This window comes from Rhipicephalus sanguineus, chromosome 3, assembly GCF_013339695.2.
Source record: "Rhipicephalus sanguineus isolate Rsan-2018 chromosome 3, BIME_Rsan_1.4, whole genome shotgun sequence".
NCBI lineage: Eukaryota > Metazoa > Arthropoda > Arachnida > Ixodida > Ixodidae > Rhipicephalus > Rhipicephalus sanguineus.
In genome coordinates, this window is record NC_051178.1 from 206,225,854 (window position 1) to 206,242,064 (window position 16,211).

The window sequence follows — 16,211 nt, forward strand, 5'->3', positions numbered from 1 at the left end:
TTTCAGCTTGTCAACGTTTTTTTGTCCCCTTTTTGAATATGAGCATGAACCCTCTAAAAACGGGAAACTTCCAGAAATGACTACAAACAGCTTTCAGTAGTACCCATGAAATGGAAGTGGCATGATTTCAAAAGTGCGGACATTATTCGTAGTTTATAAATGTGGTCTGATAACTATAAGATAAATGGAAATGAAGTGAACAAAGCTACAAATTGGCATCAGTGGGGACCGAACCCATGACCTTTGAATTGAGTGTCTGATTGCTCTACCAATCGAGCTACGACTGTGGTCGTCATCCCCCCACCCCCCTAACACTCTATTGGGTATTTCTGTATGTGTAATGTTGGGATTGTTTAACCAGCGCCACTTGTAGCCATAGCAGCGAGTGTGGAACATCTTTTGCCAGCTGGCATGGTGTAGCAAGTAATCTTTTAACGAGTTCCTTCAATTCCTTTTTTGTTCTTGTAATCAACACTGTCATATGTGACATCATTGCTGCACCAGATCAGCAAAATTTGCCCTGTGTCAACACAATGCTGAAGCCAGGCATGAAAAGGGTGACACATTATGCTACAATTGGCTCCAGCAGTGGAAACGCAAGTACACAGCAGGGCAAACCAAATGAATAAGTATTGTGTTCGGCACATGGCCATAATTATCTGGGCCACATTTTCTACTACCTGCACAACACCCCACATATCCAACGAAATCTCGTTCTTTTGTCTGTTCAGCCATCCATAGCCAGTGGCTTCGTTCGTGACAACCTGATGTAGAAAGTGAAGTCAAGATAATACGTTAAACAGCTTAGTTAACTAATACAGTTCAGCGCAAAAACAGCACCAATAACAAGCCAGCCAGTTTAAAGGGGTACTGACATTTCCGAAGTAGTGCCATATAAATTCCCGTATACAAAGACAGCTATGACCAACTGTGAAGCTCAGGAAATGCCGATATTCAATTTTAACATTGAAGTCAATTTCGCAGGTGCACCTGGTGACAACACTAGCGTGACATTAAGCAAAGTGGAAATTCAGGCAACTTTACACAGAAGTATAGGACGACGTCAAGAACAAGAAGAGTATGGCCACTCGCACATTGCTTTCTCGCTTGTCTGCTCTTGCTGTGCAGTTAAATAGTTCGGCAGACCTGTGAATGCAGCGAGAAAAGTAGAACCTGCGCTCTAATGTATGCATGTGGATACACAGACTGACGTTTCTGATGTGCAAGCCCTCTTGCATGGCGTTATTACTGTCAGGGAGCGATCTTCCAACGCTCTTGCAATGGGGTGAAATGCGAAATGGTTCACAGGGTTGGCAATCTCAGCAGCTTGAACTCTGCCTAAGTCATTACTGTCATCAGAGTCACTAGACAAAACTTCGTCCATGTAGATAGCCCACTTACCGTAAGAACTGGAATATGGGTCGTTTTTTTTCGAAAAACAGCCCTAAAATGTCGACTGCCGTCTTATATACCGGTCATTAGCAAGTCTGGCCACTATGGGCAACTGAAGTCAACGGCTCCACCACGACCTACTTACTCCTGACCTTCCACATTTCTCCTCTCCAGCGCCCACATTCTAGTTCATACCTCCTGCCCTAGGGACGTAAGTACGAGCGTTGTGGCACTAGTCAGCACCTGTTTGCTGATGTTAGCTTTAACGCTCGTAGTGATCTTTCCCAGCACAGAGCGCTCATACTGTGTAATTATTATGCATAAATGCAAAAAAGTAATTCAAAAAAAAAATACGGGAAGTGAATTGGAAATTTTTATTTTGCATTTAAAAAGACACAGCCGTCCTACACAATGCTAGTCTACAGCTTCTCGCATTAGTGAACCAGTGCGCAGTAAATACTTAACCACACTGAATAGCTTACTTGCCCTTGGTTTAAGTTTGCAGAAACCGTCACATTATCCCAGCAGTTCATCAAACGGTCGCAGAGTAGCAGACGAACAGGTTATAGGAAGCGCCACCTACGGCGAGCGGTTGAACGAGAGTGGGGGCACGTGCTCCATAGGACCCCCGCTATCTGGGCATGTCAGGAGTACAGTAGGTCGTGGCCTCACCACCATCGCAATGATTGGCGTCGTTTTGGTTACTACTAGCTTTGTGCCGTGGGTGGCCTCATTTTGCGCTTTTGTTGTTGTCTTGTGAATCTATTTGGGCTCCGAGGTGCTTTTTTTCTTGTTCTCGACCGATGACCGACGACATCTGACATAGTGTTCAAAACAACAGCGATCGAGTTCACGAAGGCATGAAGAAATCTGGTCTCAAGTGTGGAGGTGTGTTGGGATGCTAGCGCACATGAACGCGAGTGGAAGCTGCGAGTCAAACAATAACTGCAAGTTTATCTTTGCACGGGTGTTCTGGCTGCTCCAATCTCGCCGGATACTCTTTCTTTGTTGCTTCCTGCGATGCCGGCAGCTCTGGTTACAGCAGCACATATGGCCATGATCAGCGGGCAAATCGAGTGCACCACAGAAGCATTTGCTACTGGTAGACGCTGAAGGATCACATCACGACACGCAGCGATCATATAATAATACTTCGTTTCAGTACCAGACTGCAGCGTATCTAGAGCTGGAGATGAAGGTTGCACTGTTTAACCGGGAGTCACACTCGCGTCATGATTGCTACCGGGGACCTCAAAGTGCATCCAAATTAATGCTGTCAAGTTGCAACGTTTTACGAAGGTCATGCTTGAGCCCATCTTTTGGCTTTCTGCCATGTGGAAGTTACGTGTAAACACATGTGTAAATAAATGGGCATTTTCACTGTGCACGATTTGAAACTGCGTTTGTTTCATGGTAAAGGTGCCTTCCCATACTTTGGCCGTTCCATGTACTTTTTGTTTTTTTTTTTCGATTTTCAGAAGTTAGAAGTGGGAATAGTTAGAAGTTAGAATATCAACCTATATTCCAGTCCGACCTATATTCCTGTTTTTACGGTACTTGCCACACATGCAGTGCGTGACAGACGATGGAGTGGCTCATGCGAGCACGTGACCAGAAGCTTATACTGTGTTGTGGAGTCAGGATGCAGTAGGGGCCGAAATCATGTTTTTAAAACAGCATATAATTAATTTCTCAGCACGCACATTAAGCTTACCAGTACATTTTCCAGGCTGTTGAGGGCTTGGCCTTTCATTTGATAGCAAAAAAAAAAAAAAAAAATCAAAAACTGCGAAATTTCATGTCGGTACCCCCTTTAAAGGCACCAACAACCAATTTTAGATGTGAAGCATCACTGTGATAGCGGAGTTCAATCCTGTGGTGGTGGTGGTGTGCGGCGTGACCACCCTTACTGCGCATGCGCAAACCTTCTCCACGTCCCCTCTCCACTCCCTCTCTCCCCTTCCCTTTCCCACCTTCCCTTACCCCTCTCATTTCCCTTTCCCACCCCTCTCCACTTCCCCTCTCGCCTCCCCCTTCCCTCTCCACATCTCCGCTCCCCTTCCCCCTCTCCACTTCCCCTTTCCCACTCACCACTCCACCTCTGAAACGCGGGCTCTACATGCCGAAACACTGCTTCGCATCACCTCATAGTCCCCTTTAGCGGGAGATGGTGTGATTTTATGGTACCTATTTTCTTTAGCGCAACGGAAAGCTTACTGGTCAGAGTGTCTAATCACAGAATGGCAACGTGGAAAACACCGCGAAACATTTGTAATCGGACCTTTTCTATCGGCAGCGAATATGAAGTCGTATACACACGTGACAGCACATGCTGCAAACAGTGAGCGCGACAGCGGTTCGTGTGCAGGCACGGGGGTTTACTGCGCATGCATGTGCTGCGTGCACATGCGCCGTGGCTCGACATGGCCACTGGCTGCGGCGAAGGCAGCGCCGCTTCTAACCGTGCAACTCCTCTTACCTTGTAAGCAGCACAGAATAGAGCAGGGATAGATAATAAGCATTTTGAGGACTAATTACGGTGCGCATGACAGCATCAGACTACGCGACTACGTACAGTAAAGTCATAGACTCCATAATCCAGCTTCAAGGCTCTTCTGCTAGGCTGCGTGACATACCGGTTTTTAGTTACTATATTCTACGGTCTTTTTATTCAACCAGGACATACACATTCAGGCCAGATTTTGGTCGCTTTAATTAGGAAGAAATTTCTGGGGCAGGAAAAAATCGGTTTTGGAGCAGCTGAGCCGAAATAGTTGTTTTGCAGCAGCTCTGCAGCTTTATAAATGCAACACAACTTGGTCAGTACATGTTTTGACAACTTACTCCAAGAGGACCACCATGCTGTGTTGTACCAAGCTAACAAAATTGTATTTGATGAAGCGAAGTCTATTTGCTCACTCTTAGCGACACTGGGGTTGCCCATCCGTTAAGCGTACACACGAATGCTGCACTACAGAATTAGCTCATTTTTCATCTGTAAACTCGTACCTTAGCTCTTGTGCCAACAGATCACTTTCAGTGACATAGTTGCCACGACAAATGAGACGTGGTCCTGGTCTTGTAGTTTCACTCATGACAAATGTGACGGCTTCAGTCTTGTTTGTGCTGTATTGCGCTGGATGAAACCTGAAACGTTTTCATCCACTTAGAGTAGGGCACTGATCAGCTATAAAAAACAACGGTACTGATCTTCCGGTAAATAGAAAAGCAGCGACAGAAAACTGGACAGCCTAAATAAAAGATTTCCTCAAATTCTCGATAAAGAAGCGCCGTTAGAAGGGCTAGCTGGTTACATGAGGCTGTAGAAAAAGTTTCTAAAGAGTAAGCCGCTTTTCTTATGCTGGCAAGCTGCATTTACCGCTAAGTGCAAGCTCAGCAGCCAATGGTGTGGTATTAAAGTAGGTTGTCCATGGAACCACCGCAGCAGATACTGACCATATGAAGTTTGTGAAATCTCCATACAAAGGCTGTCATACACTCCACCATATCTAAGCGCTACTGCCATCACAGTCAGGATTTGCAATTTTTAATGTTGCGTTAAAAATTAATATAATACTCACTCCTGCTTCCGAGCTTCATCAAGGTGTGACCGTGAAAAGGAATGTGACCGTGGTGTCTGTAGAAGCTTTGGTCGCAACGTCGGCCCTCTCAGGCGGGAACTCCTCCATAGACTCATCAGTATCAGAGTCGGATCTAAAGAGCAGAGGCAACAGTTGTAAAATTACCGATATTATGTACGCGATGCATCGCAACAGTGAAGAACTTGCACAAACGTGTTTACCTCGCCATTTATATGGCACTTTCATTAAGATTCTTAATATACAGCATCTACAATGCCGCAGCATTTTTTCCGTGCAGGAACTGAGGCCCCTTTACATATGGCGCACAGCACAATTAAGCAGTAAGCCGTTTGCTCGTCACTTTTCATGATCAAATGCAGATGCAGTTCAGCACATTTCAGTATGGCATGGGGGCCTTTAAGCCACATTAAAAGTTACTGACTAGAGAAAGTAAATTGGGGTGCACTTAGGATTTAAGATACACCCAACTAACATCGACTGGCTGATCTGTTTTTGTTGAACTACAACAACAGAGAAATTAGCTTTACTGAAACAAGCAGAAGGCAGCAAAAGATGGTTTTTGTGTGCCAGTCTTAGTAGATATTTTGCTAGCCCCTTCAGAATGAACTTTTGCACATACTAAAGGAACGAAAGAATGAAAATTATAGGACTGAAAGTCCCAAAACTGCACAATCGATTACAAGGGATGACACATTGGGGGATAATTTTGACATCCTAGGGTTTCATCACAGAATGCACCTAAATTCAGGTCTGAAACTGTTCCTGCAATTTGTCTCCACTGAAATGGGGCAATTATGACTGGGAATCAAACCTACTACCTTCTGCTCCGCAATAATTTCACAGCCATAGAGCCACCACAGAAAGTAACCTACTACACAGTGGAGGTCTGTAGCTTTGTGCGATTAGAACAGTCAAATCCAGGATTATAGAAAAAAGTTCTTGGTGATAGCAATGCAGTTTAAATATGCTTAATGACAATGCACTTAATGAGCTTTCATTAATAAAGTCAATGGTCTGCGGTGATCATTTGTGTTGCGCTTTGTTCACATTGCTTTGTGCAGTTCTGAATACCAATCAAGTTCGATATCAATGCCTCGTGAAGAGACGTTCAGGCAGGCGGAATTATATGTTGGCTACAGCAGTAGTTTCTGACCACGAAGTCACAAGAATAATACTCAGTTATCCTGTTTTTAATTACTGGCTAAATCATGTCTTTGCTAAACAGAACCCCATAGCAACCTTGAACCTCAAAATGCCCACTGCTTCTTTGCTGCCATTGTGGCCCGATGATGCCATTGCTTGAGACAATTGGCAGGCTTTTACTATGCCTCTATCTGCGTTTTCACAGTGCCACTAGAGAAAAAAGTTAATTTGGAAATTTCACACTGACACACCAGTGTGGTGCCAAAAAATTTTTTTTAATAGTTTGGTATTCAGTCCCTTAACAACTAAGTAAAATTTGTTTTCAGCTAGTACAACAGAAATTTGCTTTTGGTTCTTTATTTAGTAGACTCGTTAAACGGAACCTGAAGTGAACAGGAAAATGTGTTAGGTTTATTTAGAGATGAAACTGAGTGCAGAGTTCAAGTACGAAACCAATCATTTTAGAAGCAGTTCTATTTAAGCAGCAGTTCCATTTAAGAGATTTCCGTTTACCAAGAGTCTATTGTAATATAATCAATAATTACGAACATAGGCGTGCGCAGGGTTCCCCATCAGAGGGGGCAAAGGTTCATCGCAGTGCCACCCCACCCTACTAAGTCAATGTATGGGGCAGATTTGCACCCCCCCCCCCTCTTTGGTGACTAGAAGGATCAATGTACGGGGCAGATTTCGCGCCCCCCTTTTAGGTGATTAGGAGGGGCGGCCACCCCCCTGTGCGCACGCCTATGATTACGAATACATTAACCGAGTCCAGGCAGATGCTGTCAAAACACACGATGCAAGCTAGCAAGAAAACACCCGAGGTGAAATTGGCGAATGTCGTTGAATGTTACACTTTGCACAGCTTACCAAGCCTTCGCTTATAAATTTTGTTGCTATTGCATATGCACAATCATGTTGCTATAGTATATGAACAATGCAGCTTATGTTGTTTTAAGTAACCTCTGTAACCTTCAAAGTAACCTCTGGTTAAGGTAACCTCTACGGTAGCCAAGTAATGCAGAAAGTTAACCTTTGCAGTAACCTTTCTACCTTGAACAGGTAAAATCTTGGCAGCTGCAGGACGCAGCACACAAGCACTGTCACACAAGGAACCTGCAACACATTTTTTTCCACGGTGAGGCAGCCCACTCACATTTTTTCAGCTTGATCGGCAGCGCTATCGCATTCATCTTCTTCAGAGTCCTCAGATCCAGAGGATTCATCTCTTTGGAACAACTTGGGGCGACATGCTCTCTCTAGGTAAGGCCTTGCATTTGCTCCACTGAACGTTATTTCGTCTGTGTGCAGCTCTTCCACCGTTTGAGCACTACCAGCGGCACTGCAGGCAATAAATTGCACATGCTATGTTAGAAAAGACAGCACACAGAGCAAGATGGTAGACCAGAGCAACTAAAAGGCCAGAACACAGGCACTTAGCTACACAAGGAACAAGCTACAGAAGTTGCAAAAGCATGAAATGCTGCTATGGGGACACAAGCTATTCACAGTCATTTCAAATTGTAGAGTACAAAATGCATGTGGGACACAGAATAACTCAAGCTTTCTGGGAACCCGAGGTTTGGGTTTCAATAATTAAAAGTCAACATCTTCCAAAACAGCATCATGGGTTGAGAGTTTAGAAAAGCTCTAGACTGAATTACGTGACCTTTGGTTCTTTGACACCCAAAGCAGTAGGTAGTCTAACGCATAATAGGACTAAGAAAACCTTGTACATATACACAAATACAGCAACTACAAACATGAACATGCCGATGACTGGGTCAGTGGGGATACATAAACCAGGAACTGCCCGAATCTAACGCATCCTTACTATTTACGCAAGACATACCGTATTTACTCGATTCTACCGCGCCCTCGATTGTAACGCGCACCCGTTTTCCGCGGCCAAAAAAAAAAAAGTAATACATCGATTGTAATGCGCACCCATTTTTCGTGAGAGAAAAGAACAAAAAAAGTCCGTAGGAGTCAAACTTCGCACATTCAGAAGAACAAGTATTTGGGTTTTAAAGAACTGAAGTTTCAAAAAAGTAAAACACAAAGTCAAAAAACGGGCCTTGCCGCTAAAACTGTCACCACTACGGCAGCGATACGAGTCGCGTAATGGATCAGTCCTCGTCGCTGTCAACACACTTCGATTTCGGGAAACCGGCCCTGCTTTGGTCCACTGAAACCTTTTCGTGAAGCTTTGCTGTAAAAAATCTTCTGCTTCTGTTTGCGCCAGTCTCGCACGCACGTTTCGGGAACTCCGAACTATATTCGAACGACCGCGATGCGGCCCGATTTCCGTCCGTCTCTCTGCACATGTAATAACTATTCTTTTAAATGCGGCATCGTGGTACACTCGTCGAGTATTTGGAGTCGGCACTTCGATGCCGTCGATGCGAACGCAGAACGGGATGACAATCTCCTCGGCACACGTACGAACTGAAAAAATGGCAGAAATGGCGAAATGGCCAAGGCGCGTAGGAGGCGGCCATTTTGAAATGTCGATGGCAATACGATAACAGAGTTTCTTTTTTTTTTCGGTACTCGATTCTAACGCGCATGCGATTTTTGGACTCGTTTTTCCGGAAAAAAGGTGCGCGTTAGATTCGAGTAAAATACGGTACTTCCTTATCAGCCATTTGTCCCTGAAAAGCCTGAAACGGATTAGATTGTCTTGCTTGGTCTAGGAGCTTCAATATACGTTGAAGCCAACAAAAAAGAACTAAATGAAATTTGGAAAAATTAAAGCTCATTTTGACCAACCAAATGCAAATCCTAGTGTCCTTTCTTTCACCAAATGCCTGAAGTGGGGTTTAACAGAACAGCAAGTAGTTACTTCTTTTGAGCAACAAAAGCGACTCAATTATATTTCAATATCAGAAGCAAGTTCAAGACAAGCTCACCTAGGACCACTGATGTGGCGGTAAGCTTTGAGCCCTATAAGTGAAGCAGACTTCTGGTTTTTGTGACTCTCCTCCTTCGGCTTCAGAGACGGCTTCCCAGCGAGTGATGATCCCAGTGTGGTATCCGACCAACACATCGAAAATCTCCTTCAAAAAAGCAAGAGACAAGCAGGAGTCATCCTGTACATGTTGCAAAAACCTTGTGTCATGTCAACATCCTAACACACCATCAAAGCAACATAAATATGAGAATGCAAACATTGGTATTAATCTATGGTTCGAAAGTACGCATGCAGATGGATGCGTGAACAAAGAATACCAGGTATGTGCCATGAGCATTTTAGTAGACGGACGGTGACCCCACCCTCGCCGAACGCAGCTGAGAACTTGAGCAGGACTATTTATTTAGCTGTGAAGGCAATCGGCTGCCGCACGTTGGTCACCTCGGCTGCGCCTCTCCTGTTTGAAGTTGTATCCGACTATGAAGACGTATAAGTGGACTGCTGGGAAAAAAACCTTGTGCAAAGATACCGGCCGTGCAAACACGGACACAAGAGAGGAGACCACAAATGCGGCGTTTGTAGTGTCTCGACTTCTCTCTTGTGTCCATGTTTGCACGCCCTGTATCTAACATGAATACCTACACTAGCTGAGCTTTCTGTCATGTAAACTTAATATGCCTTTTCTTCGAAGGGCCACGAAAATGATGTCTGGGCGTACGCTCTGCGCAAATTGTGAGATTTTTGCCGAAATGTAGTGGGATGTAGGAGATTTCATCTCTTGGCGCGGTTTGGCAAAATTGGCACAGCTGTCACATCACTGTATTTGATTCTAAGCTGGCCCCCTCACACCAACTTTGGATGCTATATCGGGATGCTTGCGATGGGTATGACAATCAAACATTCGAAGCTTACATTCTGCAGTATGACTACTTCCGCATCGGTGACTATTCTGCTGATGACTGCCTCATGGACTCTCAAATGAAATATAGTCCAACTAGAATACGCTATACTCACATCTCATTAGTTTCCACAGTTCTCATTCTAAATTTCGTATACCATATGAAGCAAACTCTCCTGAATTGGCACATTATGCCCCTTAACCCTCTTAGATACGACCTGTGAAGAACGGTCAAAATACTGTCATAATACGACGATTTATATGTTTTATACTATATAATCTTAGATTAAGGATAAATATCTATCCTGAGGTCACTTGTGTTCTGTTTTTGCGTAAACAGAACCAGATCTCAGGCTAGAAACAGTGCAAATTTGTTTTCGGTTATGTTCATTTCAAGCAAAGAAAAACTATACTTTTGACATTGCTCATGGAAAGCGGCCTGTCAAACAACTCGTCGAACACGGTATAGTGCCTCGAGGAAGGTGATCATATGCAATAGTACACTCCATCATGAAGTTAAATGAAGATATTTATTACGCAGGAGGTCCATTTAATCTAAACCTCAATGTCTTGCTCTTTTTAGCGACTTGACGCAACTAGAAAAAACAAGTGTACACAATTGTGTACAAAGCGTCTCAAAGTGTTAAGCTGAATCTTAAAGGGACACTAACGAGCAATATGATCTCATATTCATAAAGTACGATTTCACAAAACCAAAAGCATTACTCTTACCAAAAGAAGCTGCTTGCTAAAGGGAAGCTGAAGCACTTTTTAAAAAAAATGACTTTGGAATGTGTAATCATAGTTTGATCCTTGCTGAATTCGAAAACCAATGTAAGAGTTCACAGAAGTGAACGCAAATGGCATTTCTTGGCAAAAAAAGAGCGGCTGCAGCCGCAGGGCTTTTTGAACTGCTGAGCGAAGGCGGTGACGTCAACTTCGGTGTGCCGCGTCATCGGCGCCATCAGCTCTATAAAAGCATGGCCTTCGCGATCAGTTCCACCAACGCGCGCAGCCAGTAGTAGTCACGGAGGCCACGGCTCCGCCAAAACCACGGTGGTAGAATAAAACAAGTGGTCCATCGAGCGCCGCGAGCGCGTCGCCGTACTGCTCGAGTTGCTCGCGGCCGCCGCTAGGTTCGCGACGAGTTTTTGGGCCGAACGATGCGCATTGCAAGCTCTCGCTGGGCTGTAAAAACCGGTTTTTCTAGCTACCTTTGTGACTTTAAACTGTTGTTTGTGCTTTTACTAGCTTGTAGTGGCTGTCTGCCAGCTTCGACCGCAAAAGTAAGAGCGCCAGGCTTTATGAAGCTTAAAATTTTTTAATGGGCGCGGGTAGTCCCGATATGACTGTCACAGGCTGCCGATTGCAAGAGACGCGCGCGTATTTTTTTTTTTTTTTTTCGAAAGCGTGAAAATTTCTACCGGCGAGTGTACAGAGTAAAAAAAAAAGCATTTGGTTTTCACGTTATCGTATGTATGTCGGAGGACTGTAGCTGGCGGTCTTTCCGTGGAATGGCATTTCTCCACAACTGCAGTCGCTTTTCGTCTTTCGGCGCGGAGAAAAGACACAGCTTTTCTTTGCACGTTTTGTAGCCAGATTTGCAATTTGGAGCGAAGCATTTTCGTCCCATGGTGGCCGCCGCATCAGCGGCACAGATCGTGCCACCGTGGTTTCAGCCATTGTTCCAGCTTGCAAAGTGAGCGGAAACACCGATGCGGTCACGCGCGTTGGTTTGACAGAGCGCAACACACGCGACGCATCAGAGCGTATCTCAAGCCGTGGGATCACCTAATCACGATCACCGTGATCTGGCCGTGATCATGACTCGAAGGCTGATTGCGACTTTGCGACGCTGGTTGCGTCGCATAGGGACGCTCTTGCTCTTCGGACGCTTGCACCCACGGACGCCTCCGCATTTATCGAAGATGACCAAGCAGAAAGGAAGAGACGCCGTTGCAACGCTGGTTGCGTTGCATGCTTTCATTAGTGGCGCGTCCGTTCTAAGCGACGGCAACTCTTCAGTGTTGCTGAAGGCCTCTCTGGTGTAATAAATACACCGCTGATCTCTTTCTCATAAGATAAAGATGTAAATTGCAGTTTAAATGCTCGCGACGCACACTGGCCACATGCTTTCAAATGCGCCGTAGCGGAGTTATCGGCCCAGAGCACGGTGTAAGATATATACTCTTTAGGTGTGGACACTCCTCGGCTTGCATGCAGAGCGCGTTCGACCAGATAAAGTAACAACGGCGCGCGTCTGTTGGTCCGGTGACCGCAGCGGGTATCTAGCGGCGGGAAGACGCAACTTAAAGAGAGAAAATGCTTTCTGCACCGTTGCTATAGCAACCGACGCGGTCGGCGGCAACGCCGGCGTCCGCTGCATGTCTTGTTTTTCGCTCGTGAAAAACGCGGTATGCGTTTCTAATTTGAGTTGCTGGCGTGCCGTAGCCGCGTTCGCTGACTAGGAAATTCAGATTTCCCGCGAAGCGCCAGTTTGCTACGGGAACGCGTTTTTGTGTTGAAGTTGCATCTTCCCGCCGGTAGGTATCCGCTGCCGTCAGCGGTCCGACGGGCTCTCGGCGTTGTTACTTTATCTGGTCGATCGCGTCTGGCGAATGTCCTCACCTAAAGAGTATATATCTTACACCGTGGCCCAGAGTATACCTGCTGCCACCTTGCGGAAAAGCGGCGGCAACTCGAGCACCTCCGTGACACGCGCGGCGCATTGGCGGAGCGGCGCGTCGGGCCACCTGCTATTCTACCACCGTGGCCAAAACTACCGACGATGACGTAGATCCGGTCACGCCCACACTTTCGGCGCGTTCGCGTGGGCGGAGCAAGACGAACTTTTCTTTCGCGTATTTTAAAGCTCCTGCTGCCACAACAGCGAAAAAAATTACGCCATCGTCGACAATAATGTTGGTCCTTGTTAGCAAAGTTTTACCGAATTGTAAAACCACTTCAGCATCCCTTAAAAGGAGATGCACAAAACAAAAAATACAGGTGGCGATGCCACCTTGAACTTTCCACACCAGCTCGCTGTAGCATCATATTTTGATGGTGCCTACTAAGGCACAAACAACGGTAAGAATTGTTTACATTGTGTACCAAGGGACCCAATGTTACACCGACATTCATGTGCATAAGTTTTGGTGCGAAATTCAGATAAACTTTTGACCTTCGTTTCTTCTGATAAATGTCTAATGATGGACAATTTAATGATAATAAAAATAAAATAATTTGCCTGTCCAAACTGACTTAATGTTTCAAGTTAGTGTCCCTTTAAGAGCTGTTGAGTCCAGCTGCTGTAAGGCTGAATCACATGTAGGAAGGGCCACAGCGGTAATGCAGTTATCTAGATAAGCAAGGCAAACAACATGCTGTTAGCACTAATTTCAGGAGAGTTAGTATAAGCCAGTAGCAGCATGTTGCAATTTAGCAAAGGCACAGATGGGAAGAGAGCAGAGAAAAGAATCATGCAGAAAGGAAGCAGCATGCAAGGTACTGACACAGAGTCGCGACGGAAGATAGCTCGAGAGAGTGGGTCGCGAGTCTTGAGCCTTGCCAGGCGAAGCCTAGCCAGCTTCCGCTGCTGCCAGCTCATGTTGAGAGAGGGCATGCGCTTGGTCCTGCCCAGGCCACCATTGGCCCTGCTGCCACTGCTGTGACAAAAACGCAGCCAAGCTACAGTTCCAAGCAGGTTTGGGCTGATGCCAGAAGAGAGAACCGAGCATTTTGACCCACTGCATTTAAACCAACTTTAGCGGTATTTTGTGAAGCGTTTGCTCTTTCCCGGTTCAGTTAGGCTGTTTCCACCAACAATTGCTCAGAGTTTCGTACAAAGGTTGCAGAGGGAAATTTCATACAGCAAGTATTCAACCCCAATGGTATATAAGTACTGGTTGTACAACACAATTTTTTTCACTATTTGTTACGGGTCCATGCAAATATATATATATATATATATATATATATATATATATATATATATATATATATATATATATGGTCAAGTAGATCCTCCGTGAGAAGTCCCAACGTTGTTTATTTCGACGTTTCAGCCAGAGTCTGGCCTTCATCAGGAATGAGGGTACAGTTTGTTGGTGCTCAGCTTTATACAATCTTAGAGGAGTGAGGGTACGCGGAATAATAATAAAAAAAAAAAAAGAAGAGAGAGAGAGAGAGAAAAAAAAAAAGTGAGAACATGAGGTAGACCCCCCCCCTTTCTCCGGCCGCCCCCTTCCACCCCTCCGACGATCACTTTTAAGATGTCCGCGGCCTGCATATCCTTCCCTCCATTAACGTATTGTTCCCGACCAGGCAGCGCCTCGTGGCTCCGGCGGTGCGGTGTGGGGTAAAAAGGACCTTTTTATGAAGTTAAGCCTTTAACTACTCAGTGCCCCGTGGACGTCTCGTCCCCGGTGCGGTGTGGGGACAAAAAGGAGCTTTTTTAAGAAGTTAAGCCTTTAACTACTCAGTGCCACGTTGACGTCTCGACCCCGTAAGGGGGGCCGCCGCGTATTGCCGGAAAGGCTAGCAAGCGGGCGCAATGTCAATTTTGGCCCGCTCCTGGATTCCGCAGTCGGGGGCTCCTGATTGTGCACAAGGGCGCTGTCAGACATGTCATGCTTGACAGAATTGATTGGTTAGTAAGGTAGAAACAGCAACAGATGACAGCTGTACTTAGAAATTAGTTACACTTGGAAGTATTTTCAGCTGTCCAGTGACCGTCGCAGCTGCAGTGCCGTGAACTCTTCACTTATTATTGTCATTATTGCCGTTATTGTTTTCTAATGCTTTAATTGCTGCAAGTGTACCCGGATTCTCATTTATTCCTCTTTCGAGGGTGTTAAATCGGTGGATGAGGTATGACTCTCGTTGTTCACGTTCTCGGTTTGATTTAAATCCCGTTTCTAAGAGTGTTACTGATAGTTTGTCGAATGCATGGTCGGGAAGGTTGAGATGTTTTGATAGAGGTAGACTTGGGGCTGATTTCGCATGGGCTCTGTGATTATTGAAACGAATCCTAAATGGTGTTTCTGTTTGTCCGATGTACTGCATACTGCACACGTTGCATTCGAGTAGGTATACCACATTAGATGAATCGCATGTTAGGTTTCCTCGTATGTTAATCGAAAACTTGGATTATTCCGCGTACCCTCACTCCTCTAAGATTGTATAAAGCTGAGCACCAACAAACTGTACCCTCATTCCTGATGAAGGCCAGACTCTGGCTGAAACGTCGAAATAAACAACGTTGGGACTTCTCACGGAGGATCTACTTGACTACTTGCAACGCTACGGCCACTCCACCACGATGCCTGCCCATATATATATATATATATATATATATATATATATATATATTGCAGTTCTTGTTTAGCAGTTCCTATGTGCCGTGTTACTCCTTCCTTTTAGAGCTATTCAATGATTGACTTTTTTTTCATTGCGAAATTTCCAGCAGGCAAAATGTGGCACTCGATAATACGGGCAACAATAATATCACGAGCAGTGTTAACTATGAGTATTTTTCAGAAGTCCATCAGAATCCTAAATGACAAAGGACAAATCCTGTGTACAAATTACTCAGTGTTCCAGTGCCGGGTGGGCAGTCATAGTGACTGTATAAGTAACATATGAATCAGCGCCGGCACAATGTTGTTGAAGGGCATGTAAACAACACAGAGGCCCAAAATTTGTAATGAGATAACTGTGCACTCATACGATGTGAACGTGCTACCGAGAGAATTTTGTGAATAGGTGCTGTTACAACAACCCATTCCTGGCCACTTCGGTTGGTTTCAGTGTCTCGCTGGGCCTCCCAACCCTTCTCTGTTGCGAAGAGGGGTAGGCGAAACCTGTCCTCGTGACTATGCCCACATTGGAACGTAGCCCGTCTACAACTTGGTTCATTGGCACACGGCCAACGACTGAGCACAGCGTCCTCCCTCCCTGTCATTTACTCGCAGGCAGCATGTGAACGAAGCATGGCGAGAGGCATTGACAAGGTAAACAAATACGTTATACGTGCAACAACTGCGTGGCCAAAACTGCATCATCGCAGGTCTAAGGTGCAGTTTCGTAGCGCAGAGGACCAATCAACGAGCTCAGAGCTACATAACGTTGCCCATGGCAACGTTACGTCACTTAGTGGGCGAAGAGGACTGGTCAGGCATGGGAATAGTTTTTTGAAATAGAGAGTCTGCATGGCACGCAGTGCTGTGATACATATTTGCAAAATGTAATCGCCGTGGCCACT

General features: G+C 45.3%; 1 protein-coding gene across 2 annotated transcripts in view; it reads right to left on the bottom strand.

The window, feature by feature from the left end:
* The window catches only part of LOC119386266 (uncharacterized), an 87,031-nt gene that overhangs the window by 25,016 nt on the left and 45,804 nt on the right, over nt 1-16,211 (bottom strand). Inside the window, exon 4 of one of the 2 annotated variants that reach the window (XM_049413844.1) lies at nt 9,050-9,196. The exons of the other annotated variant lie outside the window; for it this stretch is intronic. Coding sequence (XP_049269801.1) covers nt 9,050-9,196 — 147 coding nt within the window. The remainder of the gene's footprint in view (nt 1-9,049; nt 9,197-16,211) is intronic. 2 annotated transcript variants of the gene reach the window in all.